At 35.6% G+C, this 22,724-nt stretch overlaps 2 protein-coding genes across 2 annotated transcripts in view; one reads left to right on the top strand and one right to left on the bottom strand.

Moving 5' to 3' along the window:
• Positions 1 to 22,724, bottom strand: part of LOC114647247 (cytosolic purine 5'-nucleotidase) — a 1,192,165-nt gene that overhangs the window by 106,829 nt on the left and 1,062,612 nt on the right. The gene's annotated exons all lie outside the window — the stretch shown is intronic.
• fbxw4 (F-box and WD repeat domain containing 4) overlaps positions 1 to 22,724 on the top strand; it is a 223,638-nt gene that overhangs the window by 55,906 nt on the left and 145,008 nt on the right. The window contains exons 2-5 of the mRNA XM_028795904.2: positions 5,630 to 5,725; positions 5,990 to 6,175; positions 12,352 to 12,484; positions 19,832 to 19,926. Of these exons, the coding sequence (XP_028651737.1) occupies positions 5,630 to 5,725; positions 5,990 to 6,175; positions 12,352 to 12,484; positions 19,832 to 19,926 (510 nt within the window). The remainder of the gene's footprint in view (positions 1 to 5,629; positions 5,726 to 5,989; positions 6,176 to 12,351; positions 12,485 to 19,831; positions 19,927 to 22,724) is intronic.

Genomic DNA, 22,724 nt, shown 5'->3' with positions numbered 1-22,724 from the left:
ATGCTATTATTGGCCTTCTCTCCATGTTCATAATAATGATGTTGCAATTCAAAGATGAGCTGTTCCAATTCTTTAGTAGTCAAGAGGTTAAATTCTGACTGCAAAACCTGTCTTTTCCTATAAAGTGGGTAATTTTGAGACCTGGTGCATTGTAGATTTATTCTGGTAATTCTACTGATTAACTTGGACACCTTCTTGTTTTCCAATTTATTTTTATGAGAAAGATATGAAATAATCTGTTCTCTTAAAAATGCCTTTAGAGACCGCTGAGGATGCATTTGTCTTCAGAAAATGATCAATTTGCTTGGATATAAATTCTGTACACGGGTTAAGACGCCATCTACAAGATGAGTGTGTGGGGCATAGTGATTTAAGGTCCATGATTAGACGAGCATGGTCAGAGATAACAATAGTGTCATACTTGAAAGATTTGATAATGGGTAAAAAATTATTGTCTATGAGGAAATAATCAATTCCTAAGTAACAATGATGAACTTGTGAAAAGAAAGAATATGCTCTAATGTTAGCATCTAAAAATCTCCGTGGGTCTGATTAGTTCTGATCTATTACAAACTGTGGAATTATTTTTGCAGTATTAGATGTTATTACCTCTGTAGCTGAAGACCTACCCACATCTGGATTTAAAACACAATTGAAGTCTCTGGCCATTATAATTTTATGAGTGTTCACATTGGGGATAGATGAAATCTCTATCCTCCACGTTAGGTTCATAAATATTTACCAAAATCAGTTTAGTATTAAATTGCCCATCATCATGACATATCGCCCTTCAGGATCAAGTATTATGTCAGACGCTAGAAATAAGAGTAGTTCTGTGTGTTAAGATTTCTACACCCCTAGTTTTCTTTGTATAGCTGGAGTGAAAAATTTGGCCAATCCAGTCCATTTGCAACTGAAACTGGTGCTTACTTATTATGCAAGTCTTCCGTTAAAGTACTGTCTTGTCATTAAAACCTGTTAGGTGAGAGACCTTTGACATTCTAGCTCACAATGTTTACTGTTCCGTCATAAAGACATTGTTTCTGAGCTTTTGTTGACATTTTGTAGTCTTAAGGTAGAACATTGTTACATATGATAGCTTTGACCTAGATTTCATAGAATGGCCAGGTGTTATGGCTATGAAGCCTATTGTTATGTTGGCACTTCCAGTTATTTGGGTGGAAAGGATAAATAAGAAATAGCAATGCTGTCTTTCTCTCAACCACAAGAAATCCCCAGCCCCCAGCTTTCAACCGTCCGCAATATTGCCTCCCCGAGTGCGGCAGACCACACTTCACAAAATCCCAGTCCTCTGACATGCCAAGAGAGAATGTGTCCAGAACAAAACAAAACTCCCAGTAGCAGTGTAGAAAAGGTTAAAATTGAGGTATCTTTTGAAAGTACAGTCCAAATACAATATACCTAGGATATGATCTTAAACAGGGCGGCACAGTGGTGCAGTGGGTAGCGCTGCTGCCTCGCAGTTAGGAGACCCGGGTCTGCCCTGCGTGGAGTTTGCATGTTCTCCCCGTGGGTTTCCTCTGGGTACTCCGGTTTCCTCCCACAGTCCAAAGACATGCAGGTTAAGTGCATTGGCGATTCTAATTTGTCCCTAGTGTGTGCTTCGTGTAGGTGGGTGTGTGTGTGTGCCCTGCGGTGGGCTGGTGCCCCGCCTGGGGTTTGTTTCCTGCCTTACACCCTGTGTTGCCTGGGATTGGCTCCAGCAGACCCCCGTGACCCTGTAGTTTGGATATAGCGGGTTGGATAATGGATGGATGATCTTAAACCTTCCCAATACAGTGGTACCTTTGGTCACGACCGTAATTCGTTCCAAAACTCTGGACGCACCCCGATTTGGTCGCGACCCGAACATAATTTCCCCATAAGATTGTATGTAAATTCAATTAATCCGTTCCAGACCGTACGAATTGTATGTAAATATATATTTTTTTAAGCACATAAATAGTTAATTATACCATAGAATGCACAGTGTAATAGTAAATAACACTGAGAAAACCTTGAACAACAGAGGAAACAAACATTATTAGAGTTCTGCTAGACCCTTACGAACTGCTCGCTGTAAACACTTTTTTTTATGAGTTTTAAGCACAGGGAAAAAAAAATTAAATGCCACTTTTCTTGCAAAACTTTTCAAACCATCCTCTACTGGCTTTAAATTCCTCACCTTTGCCACTCGAAGAAGGATTTTTTTTTTCAGCAAATCACCATGAATCTTCCTGGCTTTCTCGCATATGATCAGCTCGCTTATCCTATCCCCTGCAAGTTGTTTCTTGTTCAACCACACTAGCAACAGTTTTCCCACCTCTTCCAGCACTTGAGGCCTCTGCTTGGTTAACATTATAACTCGTTTTGCAACATCAGCTGCTTTGTTAGGCCCTGTATACGCAAACAAAAGAAAATGGGAAACGGAGAATGGGAAATCATTGATGCACACGAACATGCGTAGGGAAACTGGCTGCCAGTGTTTTTGTTCGCCACCAGAGCGTGTGTTCGTGAACAGATGCAAAATTTTGGCAGACAATTTGATCATAACCCGATTTGTACGTGTTCGGAAACGTTCGTGACCAGAGGTTCTACTGTACAATGAACCTGGAAAAGGATTGTAAAACAGTGCCCATGGAGACTAAGATAACATATGACAGTACATTCCCAATACAATAAACCGAGGAAAAGGAAGTGAAGGAAAAAAAAATCTGTTAAAAAAAACTATACTCAATATAATGTAGTAAGTAATATAAAGCATAAGTATAACAAAAAATAAAATAGAATGTATAGTTATAATAATAATAATAATTCATTACATTTATATAGCGCTTTTCTTAGGACTCAAAGCGCTATCCACACAGGGAGGAACCGGGAAGCGAACCCACAATCTTCCACAGTCTCCTTACTGCAAAGCAGCAGCACTACAACTGTGCCACCTGTGAGGACAATGGCGCATTACAAATGATCCAAGTTGCATGCAAAATCTTTTTTTTGCCTTGCCAGAACATGGTATAACTCATGATCGTGTTTCAGAATCAGTCTTCTTAACTCTTTTTCACTACCTAACTTTCAGTTTTATCACTGAGAGGCAAATATACAGGCCATAAAGACCTGGAAAACAACACAAATTGATGAACACACACAAGACTGGTCTTAAACAGAATTAAAATCTTACAGTATTTCTTTATATTCCCTGCTCTGTGCTCCAGTAAATGCAAACTATTGTCAATACACTAATAATACAATTGCCCTTCATTCACTCAGAATAAGGAATCAATGTAGGAAGCACTTTCTCTTATCTGTTGCACCTCTTCATGGCAACCACTCTTTTTCACACAGTATTTATGCTTGGAAAATGTCTGGGATTAAAACATTTTGAGACTTGTACATAGATAATATTTTTGCATCCTACAAGCAATTAAGATTCAAACTGAACTTCTCATCAACACAATTTTTCCACTACTTTCAAGCTAGTAACTTGGCTAAATGGAACTTGCCCAATTGTCCTCTCCTTCCACCTGTTTCTATTCCACAAAAACTATTCATCAGTCTTGAAGACTCCTATATCGTTTCTACAAATTATTAAAACATTATAAAGTCCCTCCCTCTCAAAGATCCCAGGCCACAATGGAGAAAGAATCTTTCACTTAATATTTCAGAAAAGAAGTGGAAGGCTGCCAATCACAGAATACACTCTAGCTCCATATGCACAAAGCACTCAATAATTCAACTTAAAATCTTCTATGGAACGCATTTATCTTGTTTAAAACTAACCAAAATGTTTCCAGGGCAAGATTCAACCTGTGAACATTGCAATCTAGCTCCAGCCTCACTGGGCCTCATTTTTTGGGCGTGCACATTAACATTAAGATCAATTTGGACAAAAATTTTTGAATACATATCAGACAGCCTTGCTGTCACAATCACTCCTAACCCATTCACAGCTGTGTTTGGTGTACTCCCAGATGGGCTTAAAGTGGAGAAGGACAAACAAATCTTAATTGCATTTACCTCACTACTAGCACATAGACTTACCTTGCTCAACTCGAAGAATCCCACCCCACCACTTTTAAGTCCGTGGATAGCTGATGTCTTATACAGTTTGAAATTGGAAAAAAAACTAATTCTTACCCAGAGGATCTGTTCAAAACTTTTTTTAAAAATATGGCAGGATCTAATCAATAAGATTTTAGAATAATCTTCTATAGCGGTGAAAAGAATATGCTTTGTTGATTGACTATCCTGTCATTCTTTTGGGTAGGGGTTACATTTTGGTTTGTTAAGTTTGATTTGATTATATGGATTGTTATTTGCTTTTAATTAAAATCAATAAAAATAAAAAAGTATACTATTAAATATATACCATGACTTTTCAACCATTTCCACATCTTAAAATTAATCAAGATTTCTATATGCCATTCTTTAATTTTGAGACACATTTGCATAAGGTTTTTTTTTTTTTTAATTAAATGTAATAGATTAACACTGGAATGGGTACTGGTAGTATTCAGTTCAGCTTGCCATGTTTAGTTTATATTCTTTAAAGGGAACCAGAGAAGCAATTGTAAACCAAACATTAAACTTGCTCTAAATTGTATACTGCCACTATAAAATAATTTTAAGTAAAGATTGCAGATGTAGAAGACTACAAAACATTTACTCTTCTGTGTTCTCTTTAGTCTATTTTTCTTCTTTTATCAAGGATATTTTTCATGGTGTGCAGAAGTCTTCAAGCTGCCCTGCAAAACTCATAAATTCGTAGTTTTTATCCCTTTAAGGTTTCTATAGTTTATAGAAATTCCAGAATAAAAAACTTGACTCAATCTCATCCACACTGAATTGTAGTCCACTAGGGGTCAGTCAAATCCAGTGCATGTTTTCTTTTTAATGCATTTTTGATTAAAGCATAATAATAATACATTTTATTTATGTAGTATATTTCCCATGCTCAAGGCGCTTTGCAGAGTCTCACAAAGAATGGCAGGGCATATATAATATTGGATACAAATAATAACAACATAGAATACTAAAAACAGAACAGGATATATAAAGCATTAAACAGAAAAAAAACAGTGAACCAGAGTGAAATGCTAAATTCAATACAAAGCCTGAACAAATAACATAATTTGTGATATAACAAACATACAAATCACCTGGAGCATCAATCTGTTCATAAATTAAAAAAACATTAAAACAGACAATGATAATGATATTCCAGAATACACTTTCTTGTTTTTGTGTGTGCATAAAAGCATTAGTAAGATCTTTTAGAAGATAACATTTTTAGTAATGAGTGTGGGCTGGGGTATCATCATGTTCACTTTCGTACTAATTTGAAATAGGTTAGTGTTTCCCAAACAATAGTCAATAGCATAATTCATCCATTCCCCCAAAATTTGTTTATGCATCATTTATTATTGTCAATTATTATTTTACCTTGTGTGTGGGTGTATGTTACAGAAGTAAAAAGTGTTTAGCCTACAACATTTTAATGTTTAACACTATACACTGGAGTCAAAAATAGATGCACTGTATGTTCATCTTGCACTGTATGAGTTTGTGTATTGACTGATGCAAGCTATGTATACGTAATGCAAAATATCTGGTTGTTTTATTTTTTTAGTGCACCACTAATCCCATTAAAGGATAGAGTTAAGGTATCGCAAAACTGGCGCAAAGGATGGTGCAAAAAAGAAGTCATCCTAAAATGGAAATACAAGTGAGTAATCTTGGTTTTAATGGTATTTCATCTAACATTTTATAGAGATTAAAGATTTTACACACATCCAGGATGATGCGTGATTAATTAGTTAATATACAAATTCCAATAGAAATCATCTTTTATAGTAGAAATGTAATGTGTTTTGATTCTGGTCTTTCTTATGTGTAGAGATTTGTTGCACATTATATGACTGTTGAAGTTTTAAAAGGATTTACTCTGCAGAAAGTATAATAGTCTTGTGTCTTGCTATCTCTTTTGCAGTTTGTTACCATGGATACAGTTGGAGGACAACAAGCTCTATCTATCTCAGGCAGCAGACATCAGAATGTACCAACTGAGACCAGATGGCAGGGGGGTCCAGCGAAGGCCTATGGAAGTGTTTGCTGGCCACCAGGAAGATGTGTGCAAATTTATTTTAACAGAGTCGCACCTTATTAGTGCTGGAGGGTAATTTCTTTTTTAGTCAAATTCCATATTTTTATTAGTTATTGGATAAACTACTAACATACAAATAGGATTTCAGAATAATTTTGGATTTTTAATCAAGTTCTGCTTATTCATTTTTTAACACTGGTGTATATTTTAAAAGTTGTATTCTGAGAGTCTTGTTTTTGGTGCACGTTGTAATTGCCAAGTTTTGTAGGCTGGGCCTAGTAATTAATTAATATATAAAATTTTGTTTATCTGAACAACTGAAAACTTTTAAGTAAAATGTCTAGGTAATTTTTCATTGTAAATTTGTCAAGAGAAATGAATGTGATTGTATGCATTAGCGTGCTCTATGGTGGACTCCAGCATCCATAGATAATTCTTGCCTTGTGGGTAAGTTTCAGAATAGGCACTCTTTCCCTGTGACACTGAAAAGGTTAAATGGGTTATGAAATGGATGGATATATGCGTGGGTATTAATAAAAAATGATATTTTTTAAGTACAATTTTGTTAGTGTCCTAATAGGAAGAAGATCTTGCTGTAATCTAGTGTTTGTTTATATATAATACTAGCAAAATACCCGCGCTTCGCAGCGGAGAAGTAGTGTGTTAAAGAGGTTATGAAAAAGTAAAGGAAACATTTTAAAAATAACGTAACATGATTGTGAATGTAATTGTGTTGTCATTGTTATGAGTGTTGCTGTCATATATATATACATATACACATATACACACACATATACACACATATACAGATATATTATATATACATATACACATATATTTTTTATATATATATTTTATATATATATATATATATATATATATATATATATATATATACATACATACATACATATACACACATAGATGCACTTACAATAACATAGAAATCAATATAAACAACATTAACATCATTATCATATGAGAATATGAAGTAATATATAAGAAGCACATTTCATATAAATATAAATTATTAAACAGTAAAATCTTCTTCAATAATTTGCTACCGTGGCTTTTCGTTGGTCTGTCCAGGATTTTAAATCACATGTAGCTTGCAAACCGTTTCACGTATTGACTTGAAATGTGGTACACATATAATACGTCACGTCTGCTATCCGCTTTATGGGTGATGAATGTATTACTCTTTTTATGTTTATTTTATTTTAGAATGAACTCCTATCTGCGCACACCAGGGCGGCCGTGGGCAGATGCGTATGGTGTATTCACTCCATGTTATCGTGCATTGCGCTGTCACTGGTATTTTCATAAAAGAATTTGAACAATATGTAAGAAGCGTATAAATTATTAAACAGTAAAACATTAACATTTAAGAAGTAAAGTTACATTGAGTACTACTGCAGTGCCTTCGGGTATACCTCATTTTTTCTTTGCCCATTACATGCTTAAATGTATACATTTTTTGGTGTACCTACCCGAGAACACGCGACATATAACCGACCGTGGGAGAAGCCTGGATTTTAAACACGCGTTGAGTTCATCTGCTGGTCTCCCTCGTGGAATAACTGGTAATGTTTGAGTAAAATGTACAGCGAGTAAAACGACATTACCTCCTTTTTTTTTTTTACGATCTCTGAGATCTTGCTTTTTTCGGTTCAAGGCTTCATAAGCTGTTTTATGTTCAATGTTGTACTTAATAAGTACTAATTATCCCAAACCATCATCTTTGAATGTTGCAAGACTTTCGCCTTGTATGTAGATCGGGGTAATTACATTCATTGCATTCCTAGTCTGAATCACAATGTGATTGTATGGGTGGTTACCTGGCACTGTAGGGTTGCCACCCGTTCTTTAAAATACGGAATCGTGCCGCGTTTGAGAATGAAATTGCGCGTCCCGTTGTGAATCAATACTGGACGGGATTTATCCCGTATTTTTTTTATCATTTTTTTTTTTAAAGCAGCGTCTCATGCAAATCATCCCACACGCATTTTATGAAGATGCCTCCTTTCCTACTTTTGATTGGGTAATACTTGATGTCATCGTTAGTTTGATTGGTGTTTTTAACTGTCCAGTGAGGAGGGCGTGTCTTTTAAGTACAGTCTGCAAAGTGTTGGCACTGAGATGTGGCGTCAGCGCCATACTTGAAGCCCCTAACGTTGCGGTCAGCAAGTCGGCTAACATCCGCCATGTGCCGTCTTTCAGTTGCGAGAAGCAGATCATAGAATGGTTGAAACTGTTGCTCCTTTTTTTTTTGTACGATCTCTGAGTTGTTGCTTTTTTCGGTTCAAGGCTTCATAAGCTCTTTTATGTTCCATGGTGTACTTAATAAGTACTAATTATCCCAAACCATCATCTTTGAATGTTGCAAGACTTTCGCCTTGTATGTAGATCGGGGTAATTACATTCATTGCATTCCTAGTCTGAATCACAATGTGATTGTATGGGTGGTTACCTGGCACTGTAGGGTTGCCACCTGTCCTTTAAAATACGGAATCGTGCCGCGTTTGAGAATGAAATTGCGCGTCCCGTTTTGAATCAATACTGGACGGGATTTATCCCGTATTTTTTTTATCATTTTTTTTTTAAAGCAGCGTCTCATGCAAATCATCCCACACGCATTTTATGAAGATGCCTCCTTTCCTAGTTTTGATTGGGTCATACTTGATGTCATCGTTAGTTTGATTGGTGTTTTTAACTGTCCAGTGAGGAGGGCGTGTCTTTTAAGTTCAGTCTGCAAAGTGTTGGCACTGAGATGTGGCATCAGCGCCATACTTGAAGCCCCTAACGTTGCGGTCAGCAAGTCGGCTAACATCCGCCATGTGCCGTCTTTCAGTTGCGAGAAGCAGATCATAGAATGGTTGAAACTGTTGCCCCTAACGTTGCGCCACGGCGTGTGGTTCGTTTATACCTCGTGTCTTCTCATTAAACTTTTATCTCGCGAATATGTTATTGCAATCCGCAGCGGGAGCGTTTCTATAAACTTAATTTAAACTTATGTTTTACACCGTGCTTTGTTTCCCTTATGAACATGCTTGTATGCTTAACTCGCTCCGTTCTCAATTGTTTAATAAATTTTTTGCTCTTCGCTGTTTGCGGCTGTTCCTCCATTTCCTCCTACTTCGTTCTTTTATCTCGCAAATATGTTATTGCAATCCTTAACGGGAGCGTTTCAATAAACTGATTGAAAATAGTTTTGCATTTACCTTTTTAGTAAAAGGCGAGCTTTTAAGCCTGAGAAATCACCCCGTAAATGCACACGTTTAATTGGACATGTGTTAATATGTATGGTTACACAGTATTAAAAGACAGTGAACAACGTCAGTTACCTTTGTTCCCGCGTTTGATAAAAGGTGAGCTTTTAAGCCTGAGAAATCACCCCGTAAATGCACACGTTTAATTGCACATGTGTTAATATGTATGCTTACACAGTATTAAAAGACAGTCAAAAATTAACGTCATTTACCTTCGTTCCCGCGTGTGACTCGTGCTGTAAATCTCTTCCTTGTTTTTAGTTCACGTGATTACGTAAGAGGCGTGATGACGCGATACGTGACTCCGCCTCCTCCATTACAGTGTATGGACAAAAAATATGTTCCAGTTATGACCATTACGCTTTGAATTTCGAAATGAAACCTGCCTAACTTTTGTAAGTAAGCTGTAAGGAATGAGCCTGCCAAATTTCAGCCTTCCACCTACACGGGAAGTTGGAGAATTAGTGATGAGTCAGTCAGTGAGTGAGTGAGTCAGTCAGTCAGTGAGGACTTTGCCTTTTATTATTATAGATTGTATATACATATATGTGTATGTATGTGTGTTCTATTTTATTCAATTCATAAAGTGAAACTCGTATATTATATTTGATGCAGTATATATAATCGACGCAGTAATTCATGCAGAAGGAGCCCCGACCAAGTATTGAGTGTGTACATGGACATTCATTTCTGTATTAAAAATCTTTTCTTTTTTTTTTTTTTTTTTTATTGGTCTTATGTAATATTCTAATTTTCTCAGATGCTGAATTGAGTTTTCATTGCCTGTAGGCCATAATCCACAAAATGAAAAGAAATAAACACTTGAAATATATCACTCTGTGTGTAATGAATTTGTATAATATATGAGTTTCACCTTTTGAATTGAATTACTGAAATAAATTAACTTTTCGATGATATTATAATTTATTGAGATGCACCTGTGTATGTGCGTGTGTGTGTGTGTGTGTGTGTATTTCCCCGCAAACAAGACAAGATGGGCTAATTTTCAGGGGATGTCTTATATTTATTCATGTACAACAGTATACATTTATCCAAATACAGTCATGTCATCTTTTTCTGGAATATCATCATAACTCTTCACATTCAAACCCTGAATTCCAGCCTGAATTTCTTGCTACTTCAGCCGCTTTTAGGATCCTCCAGGATCGATGTGTGTGATTCGATGTTTGATGAATGGTTCAGTGGTACAAGTGTATTCATGTTGCTTTTATATTCAAGCGTCGCATATTCCCCAACGCAATGACACAATATATTTTAAAAGTCTCGCATACCATTTTCTGTGCCGTCTTTTTTTTTTTTTTTTTTTTGCACCTTCACAATAGCATCAGAATCTATGGCAGCGTATTTGAGCCACAGAGAAAAAAAAAATAAGGATATAATGAAAATGTCTATTTTGTGATTAAAGTGGAAATTTCGGCTTTAACTTGAAAATGTCCACTTTAACCTTGTAGTTTACTTTATCATTAAAGTAGACTGTCGTAAATGTCATCTTAAAACCGACCCGGTTGTTAATCGCTACGTGCTTCTGGGGCTTCCTCCTGACCTGCCAGCAGCGGCAAGCAGCAATAGATCACCACACTGATCACATTAAATTTATGATATTACAGCTCTCTGCACATTTAGACTTCTTAGATTTATACTTGATATCACTTTCATGATGAAATGCATTAAAATATGTATGTTACATTTTACAGATAAATTGTTAACTTTGTTTAAATAATGCATACTCTTAATAGTTACACATATGGGGTGGCACGGTAGCAGAGTGATAGCGCTTCTGTCTCACAGGGAGTCACGTTCCAGTGCTCCCTGCCTGGAGTTAGTATGTTTTTCTGGTGGGTTTCCACAGTGTGCTCAGTTTTCCATCCAAAGACATGAAGGGTTGGGGATTTGGTGAAGCTACAATGACGTTAGTGTATGTGTGTGCTTGTGTTCACCTTGCGATGAGCTGAATGGGCACATCCCCAGATTGATGGATGTAATCATTAAACATCCTTTTCAGAGATATTGTGGCAAGGTGTTCTCGGAATTTAATGGATGTTTCAGGCACACGCATCGCATCACATGAAGTATAAACCTGGCCTTAGGTGCCTTACTTTTCAGCTGATGATCTTGACTAGGGCTTACTTTTGGTGTAGGGCTTATATTACAGAGCAGCCTGAACATCAGGCTAGAGCCTATTTTCGGAGTAGGTCATATTTTCGGGAAAATATGGTGTGTGCATGTGTATGTATGTACACGTGTCGTGTACTCTTTGCATTTATTTGACAGTAAACTATTTCAACCATTCTATATATATATATATATATATATATATAATATGTATATGTGTGTATATATATATATATATATATATATATATATATATATATATATATATATATATATATATATATAATATGTATATGTGTGTGTGTGTATATATATATATATATATATATATATATATATATATATATATATATATATAATATGTATATATATATAATATGTATATATATATAATATGCATATGTGTATATATATATATATATGTGTGTATATATATTCATCCATCCATCCATTTTCCAACCCGCTGAATCCGAACACAGGGTCACGGGGGTCTGCTGGAGCCAATCCCAGCCAACACAGGGCACCCGGCAGGAAACAATCCTGGGCAGGGTGCCAACCCACCGCAGTGTGTATATATATGTGTATATATATGTATATGTATATGTATGTATGTATGTATGTATGTGTGTGTGTGTGTGTGTGTGTGTGTGTGTATATGTATATATATATATATGTATATATATATATATATATATATATATATATATATATATATATATATTCCTGATGTCTTACTTTAGTTTAGTTGACTAATGGATAAATACTTTGAGGATTTAATTAAATTTCCTAGCCATCAAACAACATTTTACATACACTTTTAAATTTAAATCTTTTTGCTTTTGATAGAGATGGGAAAATCATTATGCACCACAGAAGAGAGCCATTTATTGTACAGTTTCTTGCTCACAACGAAGAAGTGAACTGCATTGACTGCAGGGGTAGGGTCTTGGTCAGCGGATCAAGAGATCGAACTGCAAGGGTAAGGATCCCCTTTCTGAAACATTTTAACAAGGGATTTTTTTTCTACCTATCCTTTGTGTACATTGTTTGTTGTAAAATTTTCAGCCGACATTGTAATTTTTTTTATAAATTAAATTTTTTTGAATGAGACACGTTTTAATCAAAAAGATTTGTTTTCTTGGTGTTCCAGAAATGGTCTGTATTGCTTAGAAGATTATATTCATAGAAAAATAAAATATATAAATACTTAAGTATTCACTTATGTGCAAAAGAGTGTGAACACCCAAACTCTATATCACAGTCAGGGACATAAGTGTACTAAACTAATTTGGCACAGAAAAAACAAGAATTAGATTAGGCTGGTGTGAGAATGATCAGTTTTTGTTATGTTGCAAAAGACAGCAGGCACCATTGAGCTGTGGATCCTAATACAATGAAGCCAAAGAATGAAAAGACAGTATGTTTTTTAACCTAAAAAATTATTACACAGGAAGGGATAAACACAACCACATGGTCTATCAAATTGCTTACCTTCTGTTCATCCTCTGGCTTCACTTCTTCCCACCAGTCCAGTGTTTGCTATTTCATCCATCCATTTTCCAACCCACTGAATCCAAACACAGGGTCATGGGAGTCTGCTGGAGCCAATCCCAGCCAACACAGGGCACAAGGCAGGAACCAATCCCGGGCAGGGTGCCAACCCACCACAGGATGTTTGCTATTTGCTCATCTTTAAACACCATGCTATTGCCACTTCTGGCTGTGCCTTGGAATCCCTTCCAATGTCAGGGGTAGCATTCTATTTGCACCAGGTACACAAAGCCCCTAAAATACAATTGCTGAAATAGTTAATTTGGTCTTTTATAAGTTATTATATAACAGTGACTTTAAGATTCCTGATATAATCTCACAAGGTAGCTTATCATTCTGGAGTGTGTTATAAATTCACAAATATTTTAACAGTTAATGAATAATGAAATAAACTCAAAAAGACTGTGACTTTACATGGATAACAGAGTGCTTAAAAAAAAAGTGAGTAACAAGAACTTCTTCAGGGTGCTTACATATATTCTTGGCCACGTCCAGCCAATTTCCAGATATCCTCCCTTTGACTCATGGCCATGTTTAACAATACAGCAGAAGTGGAATGAAAATGGCATGTATATGAATATAGCAAAATATAAATATTTTGCTCTTACAAAAGAACTACTGTTCATAATAAGTTTGTGAGAAATATTCTTCTTAATGTTGTTTAATTTTTAAATAAACTAGGGGGCTCCGCCCCCTGCTCGCTTTGCTATAACCACCCCCCACCCGGGGAGCGCAACATGCCAGCCATTTCGCATCTCTGCCGCTTGTGTTGTGGTGGGCTGAACGCATGCTAAGGAGATGCATGTCTTAAATGGTTATACAATGGGAAACAAATGCATACCTCCTCTGTGCTCAATCTGCTGTTGGCTTGCTGCTGCCGTGCTGCATGATCTGCATGTCGCGCAGCGCTTCGAACATTCAAAGCCTGTACAGCAGCTATCCTTTTTGTCTCACTGCCTTGTCTCGTGAGGACGTTTAAGTGTCTCCAAGAAGGTCACATCTCGACCCAAGATTTCACTTTACTTTATTTGGTGAATCCCTTACAAATTAAGTATCAACACAAACAGCAATATAAATGACAACAGTAATCACCTTTGGCCAATAGCCCCCACATACACTTGGACATATTAATGTGAAGGGACTCTTAAGGTCAGAATGTTAACTTAATGTATTACACATCTTGTAGATAAGTGGTTGCAAAATCTGGAAATCCTGGTCAAGACTAGCCTAAGTCTTTTACTGGATGGAAAGTGAATGAACAAAGGATGACTGAGTAGGTAAGTAGGTAGATAGACAAATAGAAATATAGATAGATAGAATTTTATTTGCCCCAATGGGGAAAAATGGCTTTTTACAGAAACTCTTTAAATAAATACATAAATAGGTAAATAAATACATACATGCATACTGTACATACATACATACATACAGACATACATACATGCATCCATCCATACATACTCACATACATACATTTACACCAGAATGACTAAAAAGAAAGAAACCTTCTGAATTGGCTGTCACAGTCACAGTGAGGCATTATGTTGGTTAATTTCTGTTGGTATAAAGGAGTGCCAGTAGCATTTTTTGACACACGTTTGCTGAATAATTTGTTGTCTGAAAGTCCTCAGTATTAGTGTGTCAGAGAGAGAATGTGCATTCTCTCCTTTGCTACTATTTCCAGGTCGTACATATTGTGTTCTATAGCTGAGCTTGCCCTTTTATTTGGTTTCTTGATATGGTGGGCCCGGTAATGTTACCAGCCCACCACAGTGTTGAAAACTGCACTGGCCATCACAGAGTTGTAGAAGATGTGAAGGATGTCACTTCCCAAATTAAAGGATCACAGTCTCCTAAGGAAAAAGAGCCTGCTCTGCCCTTTCTTATATAGTTCCTCTGTGTTCTGAGACCAATCCAACCTGTCATTATTGTGGACCCCCAAGTACTTATAGGAGTGTAAACAGCCCTGCAAGCAAGTCCTCTAAATTTCAGGGAAAACTCGGGAGTTGGTGGCAGGACTTGTACTCCAGCCACTGTAAAAAACCTCACACTGTTCCATTCCTTTCGGATTAGTGTGATGTTGAGGTGTCGCCTGTTGCACAGCTGTGCTTGGGTCCTAATTTGGGATCCTGAGGTGGTTTTTCATGTGGCGGGTGTGCGCTGTATCAGTACATGCTTCCAAACTCTCTAAGATGCAGACAATTATTTCCGCACCAAGAAGCAAAGTTCTCTACCTGACTCCTATAAGCTGTCCCATCCCCTTTATCAATACACTCCGTAAGTGCAAAATCACCTGAGAATTTCTGCAAGTGACTTGACCTGCCGTTATATTTGTTGTCTGAGGTGTACATAGTGAAGAGAAAAGGAAACAGGACTGATCCTTTTGGTGCCCCGGTGTTGCTCACATCTGTATCAGAAACGCAGTCCTTGAGTCTGACAAACTGCAGTCTGTTAGACAGAAAGTCCATTATCCAGGACACCATAGGCTCATCCACCTGCATTTCTCTGAGTTTACCCCTTAACAGGGATGGCTGGATGGTATTGAAAGCACTGGAGAAATCAAATCACAGAATCCAAATAGTGCTGCCAGCTTTGCTCAGGTGATTATAAGCCTACTGGAACAGTTAGATAAATACATCCTCCTAGTATGACAGCTAGTTAAAAGAAAAGCCTTTGCTTCCTTTGGCACTTCAGATATCTAATTTTCTGATTCAGTGCATGTTGCAAACATGGTTGCCTTTGTTTGCCACTCCGTTATTATAATTAGTATTGTTTATTGTAGATCAGTTTGATGTACCAATAGACTTTGATTCTAACAAATCTACTGATTCAAATAACATGTCAAAGTAATCGTTGTGCTTTGTCACAGCACAGAAATTTCTGATTTCTCTGGCAGTTTACCTGGTATGTGTTTTCTATGACCTTTGTTTATTATAGATTGGCATGATATATAAAGATGATTCAAATATCATGTAAAATCAACCATTGTAAGCTTTTCAATTATATATGGCCTGTGGATTCAGCAGACCCCTGTGACAACTGCTCATTGTTGGTATGGCTCTTATGTCCAGAGTAAGTGTTAACTGATATTGTTATCAGCTATTCAAAGGTCTTTTTTGATTATTGATGTTTTTTTAGCCAACCAAGAGATGGAACACTTTGTTTTACAGCCATCCAGATGCCAATTACACATTTAGGAAGTGATCTGAGGCAGTGACAGAGTCTCTCAAGCCAACATGGCTATTGTGCCTTTGTTACTGCCATGTTTTGCTTGTATCTTTCTTCAAAACAGTCTAATGTTAATGATTTCTTTGTATTTTGAGACAAAACTGTTAAAAGAAGACTTTCACATTAGCAGCAAACCCAGATAGCTTTTGCCAGGCAATAAGTAGCAGAAAGCATCTTCTTTGACATTAAGGTTACCCTGGCAACAGGTGCAATCTAAGATGCAGATATGTAAGTTGTTTCTATGTAAATTCATCTGTCTGTACCTATTTACTTGCTTGTTTTCTTGCCATTTTCATGTATTTTTGTAAATTTAGTTATGTGCATAAAAAATATGTATATCTCTGCCTTGTGGCTTTATCGGCCTTGGGAGCAAGATCTGGTATCATCTTTTCCTTTTTTCATCAAATTTCATTCATTTAGTGTGCTCTTATTATTTTGTACAATGAAAATGTAAAAAAAACTATTTCCATTTTCTGTGTGTTTTCACAATTTTAGATTATAGTGCCATTCATAGCAGATATAACTGAAAAGAACACTATCATTTATTTCTTAAAAAAGCACATTGTCTTACTAAGGATGTAGCTCAAAGTGTTTTACGAGATTATAAAAAAAAGTAACAAGAAAAGAAAAAAAAATTGAAATAGATAAAGATAAAAATGAATAAATGACAAACCAGAAATAATAGATAGGAATAAATCAGTATGCGCTCACATAACATACATACACAGGTAATAAAAACAAATCTACATACAGTATAAGGACTCTGTGTTTTCTAAGTCTCTGAAGATAAGTCTAGTGCTAGGTTCAGATGGCCAGGAAAGACAGAAAAAAAAACTTCAGGGGCACAATGCTGATGAATTTATACTGAATTAGAGATATAAAAACTTGATTTCATGAAATCTCACTACTTTTATCCACTGCCACTATGGCATATCCAGGGCATATGGTGTATTGCTGTGAGTAATCTTTTGCCTTTTTTAATGTTCACTACCAATTCTTTTATTAAATTGCTATACAATTATTAGCATTTAATTTCAAACTGTTCAGGCTGCACTCTTTAACTACTGTGATACGTATTGTGACGAGACCCACAAGAGTGGTGTCATCAGCAAATGTGACCGTTCTTGCTGAATCTGTAAGTGAAATGAAGTATATACCCTGTTTCCCAATTCTGCTCAAGCTTAAATGAGTACTGTATACTTTTGACTGTCAATCCCACAGTGAACCATTAATTTACATTGATAAATCTACTACTCATTTTACAATGTTAAATATCCACATCTGTGGTAGATCAGTACAGGTTGGAACAGGTCAGGCTGACTTTATACTGAGGTATTATGTTAGCAAGTTTTTTCTTCCTGTTAGATACAGGTTAATTGCTAGTGCCTCAGAAAACTTGTATTTGCACTATAACCTGATTTTCATGTACTCTGAGCAATCCCGACAGCTTTTACTATTCACTGTTGCATATTTAATTTTTATTCATGTCCAGAAGCTAAGTTAAACTTAACCTTGCATATTCAGTGTAATCTTTCTTGACCCAGACCTGACGTGATATGAGATCCCAGTGTAGAAGAATGACTCTGCAAAAGCCAAATTTGGAAATTGTTACTTTTAATTGATCTAATGGAATGAATTTTGCATAGCCAGCAATCATGCCTGTAGGATCCTCTGTCTTTGGTATGCGAATGCATGGAGTGCAAAAATCAAATAGTTGTCTAGTAAGGCTAAATTAATTTTTTTAATATATCATGTGTATTTAGTGATTTGACTGCTTGTTTGTGGCCCATTGAAAAAAATAAGCAAGAAAAGGAAATGCAGTGCTATTAAAAGAATTTGATCTGCCTGAAGTTCAATGTTAATATTTTTTATACTGACTTTGTCATATTGTTAACCAAATTGATAGTGTTTGATACTGTAAAAGTGAATGGATATATTTCACAAGCCTTGGTACTTATTTCATTAATTAAACAAAGTTGTGCAACATCCATTACACTATATAAAAAGAATGTGATTCTAAATGCATCTTGATACATCTCAATTTTTGACTTACTGTGGGACCATTTACTGCTTTTAAAAGAACATCATTATTATTTTTATTTTTTATATTGTATATTTATATATCATTATTTATTGTAATTTAATTCCTCCTTTATTAACACAGTACAATAATACAAGAAAGTGCCAGATTATTTTCCAGGGTGGTATCGAGTTAGCATTAAAATGAAATGTGTGCCTGTGTTGTAGCATATCTTTGTTTCAATTAACATGAATTTCTGCATCTCCTGAATCACATAACATAACATAGGGTTCCCTCTATTATTAGTGAAGTTTACTGAACATTTCTCTTTGGTTTTGAACATTTTGGCTGATATGTTTAAGCCAAAAAAAGTCTTAGTGAAACTTTTGTGAATAAGGGCGTGCATTGGAAACACTTGCCCCATTTTTGAGCCTGGCACTACCATAGGCTTTATGTATGGATTTTACCTGTGTTTAATTTAGTTGGAATATGTATATACAATGGAGGAAATAATTATTGATCCCCCTGCTTAATTTGTAACTTTGCTCACTTACAAAGAAATGAACAGTCTCTAACTGGTATTTTCATTTTAATGAAGAGAGACTGAATATCAACCAAAAATCCAGAAAAAACTCATTACATAAAAGTTACAAATTGATTTGCATGTCATTGAGAGAAATAAGTATTTGATCCCCTACAACCCAGCCAGAATTCTGGCTCCCACAGATTGGCTGTGTGCCCTTGTGGCACACAGATTAAAATCAATCAATCAATCAATCAATTACAGATACTCCTGCTCTCAACTCATGTGTATAAAGCACACCTGTCCACTGAATTCCATTCTAACCTCTCCACCACCACGAGCAAGACCAAAGAGCAAAGAGGGACAAGATTGTAGACCTGCACAAGGCTGGAATGGGCTACAAGACCATCAGCAAGAAGCTTGGTCAAGGTGACAGTTGTTGGTGTGATTATTTGGAAATGGAAGAAATATAAAATAACTATCAATCTCCTTCAGTCTGGAGCTCCATCCAAGATCTACAAAATCTGTCATATTTCCACTAGGTTTATTAAACTACATTGTTTATAGTACCTTGAATGCTTTTGAATAATATTTCCACACATTTAATATTAAATGACTTATTATTTAACAGAGGACTGTAATGTATGAAGTGCTACATGCTTTCCCCATAGTAATAAAGCCAGAACCACAAAACATGTTGCAGTGTACTGAATGTCTTGATATAATGTATTTTGTACTTTTTCAGTAAGCTGTAAAATTATTTTAAATGTTCTATGGAGAAAAAGTACTCAATACAAGACTGTCACTCCTAGTACTAAATGTGATTAGTATAATAAACCTACCTATTGTATATTCACATGTCCTGTATTATAAAGTAGTGCAGATTAATAAACCAGCAATAGATGTCATGTGTCTCTAAGCAGGTAATTAAGTTATATGCATTACAAATATGCTGAAATATATTATGTGCAAATTAAATCAATAATTAATTTTTTTTTCAACAGGTATGGTCCATATCTTCAGACGTAGTTGTAGAATTGCTGCACACTATACCCACTGTTGACCGGGTGTGGTCAGTGGCCATTAGTCCATCTGTAAGGTAATACAATACATTTAAATTATGGTCTTTTCCATATTATTTTTTATATAGGAGTATCACAGAATACTACTTACTTTTGTCATTATGACTAATCACATTTTTATTTTGTCAAGAGCTGTGATTTTAGTACTGATGACTTTTTTTTTTCTGAGCGTTCCATTTTTATTAATTCCTTAATCCCAAAATCAAATTTTTGGATTGCTATTTGTACAACTCCCAGCCATTTTGTATTTGATAACCCTATCAGGAGAACAAGTTACAAAATATCCTATTTCTAAATATCATTAAAGAATCCAAGTTGCACCATAGCACTTTGGTTACTTTAGTGGTTAAAACACTCTCTATAATGCAAAGGTCATTGTGATGGATAAGATCTGTCAGAAAACATTGAAATCAATGAAATTCATTTGAAGTATCTAGGTAAACATTGCTGCTTACTACTCTATCGAAATCAAGATGCCTCAGATCTGGCATTTTAGGGCGTGACTTGAAAGTATACTCCATTTTCTGAAGTACCACACTCCCCAGCCTCCCTGGGAAAGTCTGAGTCAATGTTCTGGAGCAGGGACTCCGTGAAATCTTAAATCCAGAAAGAAACATGTTGATTCTTGTTTGGTTAGAAACTGTTGAACTATTTCTTCTTGCACATTTATTTCAGAGGCTATGGGAGTTGGCTAGTTCTCTCTAGACATTCTTTTTAAACTATGGGAAGGTTTATGGCCTTGTATCACTTGGGTTCTTATGAAAGATGCTACAAGTATATTCCAAGGATTCCAAGAATGTTATTGTGTGCCATTTGGTACCTGTGTTTAAGGCAGAAGGGTTAAGCCCTTATATTTATGTCAAGTCTATTTAAGGTCACAGTGGTACTGTGTTGAGTGTATTTTGTGTAATCATTTGTTCATTATTGTTTTAGCCACTGTTGGGACTGGAAAATCTCCAGTTTGGGATCCTGAGAATTGCATCTCTGCTCTTTGTGGATGATGCTTTCATGATTTGCCATTATGAATTTTATCAGGTGTCGTTCCTAGATTTCTTTGGTTGCTGTGGTTGTTTTTAATATAGTATGTATTAGATTTTCTTTTATATTCATCCATCCATCCATTTTCCAACCCGCTATTATTTAAAATTACTTTATTTTTTATGGTTAGTAAACGTCATTATTCTTAAAATGTTTACATTTTGGTATTTATACTATAATAAAAGTAAAAAGTAAATATACTGCATCTGGAATTTCATGTGTATTGCTGAAGCAAATGTAACCATTGCCTTTATCCAAACTCTATACTAATACTGTAACTCTATTTTCCTTTATTGTCTTTTTTGCTTTATCACTGATGTTGCATACTTTTCACTGTATGAAACAGTAAGAAAATGTCACAATTATTTTTTTGAATCTATAATTATTTTAAATGTGTTTTCTTCTTTCCTTGTACAACTATGGAACATTGTAGTTGAACATTTGTGTATCCCAAATTCATAATTAAACGTTTTTCATACATTGTTTTAAAATAGTTATAAAAAAGAGTAAACCATACAGTAATGCAAAGATACACTGTGTTTATACAATGTAAGAATTATCTTTGTATTTTGCATTAAACAGTAACTTATTCAACATACAACTGCAAAGTTCTTTTTAGGAAGCAATGTTAGCTGTTGAATTAAAAAAAAGTATTACTGATAGCTTTATTATGTTCATATTAGATATACAACATGAAATTGTATAACAGCAGAAAGGGTCCAGTTCCAAACTCTGAAAGCGAATGCAGAGTCACTGGATACGTCTGCAGGTGTTTGGATATGTATGAGGGAGCATGAGATTTACAGCCATTTTTCCTCCACGAAGGATCAATTAGTGGTTCTCCCCCACATACAATGGTGAATGTGATACTGTTTCCTTATGGCAATTTAAAAAAAATCATTCACCTCTGGAACATCATAATATGAACTTGTCAGTGATAATGTGTAATTTGCAGTGCCACCCATATTTTGCCAACCAGTAAAGTAAGGCTTATTTTTCAGTAAGTTCATATCAAGGCTACAACTTAAATGCTACAACACGTAACATTTTTTTTCCTCTTTGCTTATTACAAGACCGTTTCAAAATGGGTGATGCTTTCAGTTATACTCTCAAATAGCTAATAAGCTTCCTTTGCACATGTGCACTGTTAAAGAAAGCTAATCAAATCTTGCTAAATTCATACACTTATTAATTCTAGTAATTGCTACCTAGACGTATGTGTGTTTGTATATATGTATGCATGTATATGTGTGTGTGTATGTATATTGTATACATTAGATACACACTGGGGATAGGTTTCAAGAACCCTTCATAGATACCAAGCTTCATGGATGCTCAAGTCCCTCTATTAAAATGGCTTAGTGTTTGCCTATAAGTTGGTGAACACCATTGTGTGTCAATGCTCTGATAACTGTGTTTATTTAAATGTCCAGAAATAGAGAACAGTATATTTTATGACAAACTTTCTGATCTGGACCTCTCCTAGTTATATTGAAATATATTTGATATCCTAAATGCAGAATTTTGTTAACATGAAAGTAGCACAAAAAGTAGTGCCTCGTAAGAAAGAAAATATTTCCATGATATATTGTTTATGTAAGCTTCCCAGTGTCGCCACATAAGCATGGGAAGAATTTTAATTTAAAAAGAAATTACAGGAAACTTTTCAACAATGTTAAGAAACTGAAAACCATCCAGTTATCAAAATGTTAAAAGAAATTCCATCCTTCTATTTATTCAATTCCAGTCTTAAACATTCATCTTTTTTACAAGCATG

The sequence above is a fragment of the Erpetoichthys calabaricus genome, chromosome 2 (assembly GCF_900747795.2).
Source record: "Erpetoichthys calabaricus chromosome 2, fErpCal1.3, whole genome shotgun sequence".
In the NCBI taxonomy this organism is placed as follows: Eukaryota; Metazoa; Chordata; class Cladistia; order Polypteriformes; family Polypteridae; genus Erpetoichthys; species Erpetoichthys calabaricus.
Note: the sequence above shows the minus strand (reverse complement) of the source record. Positions and strands in the feature narration are given on the sequence as shown.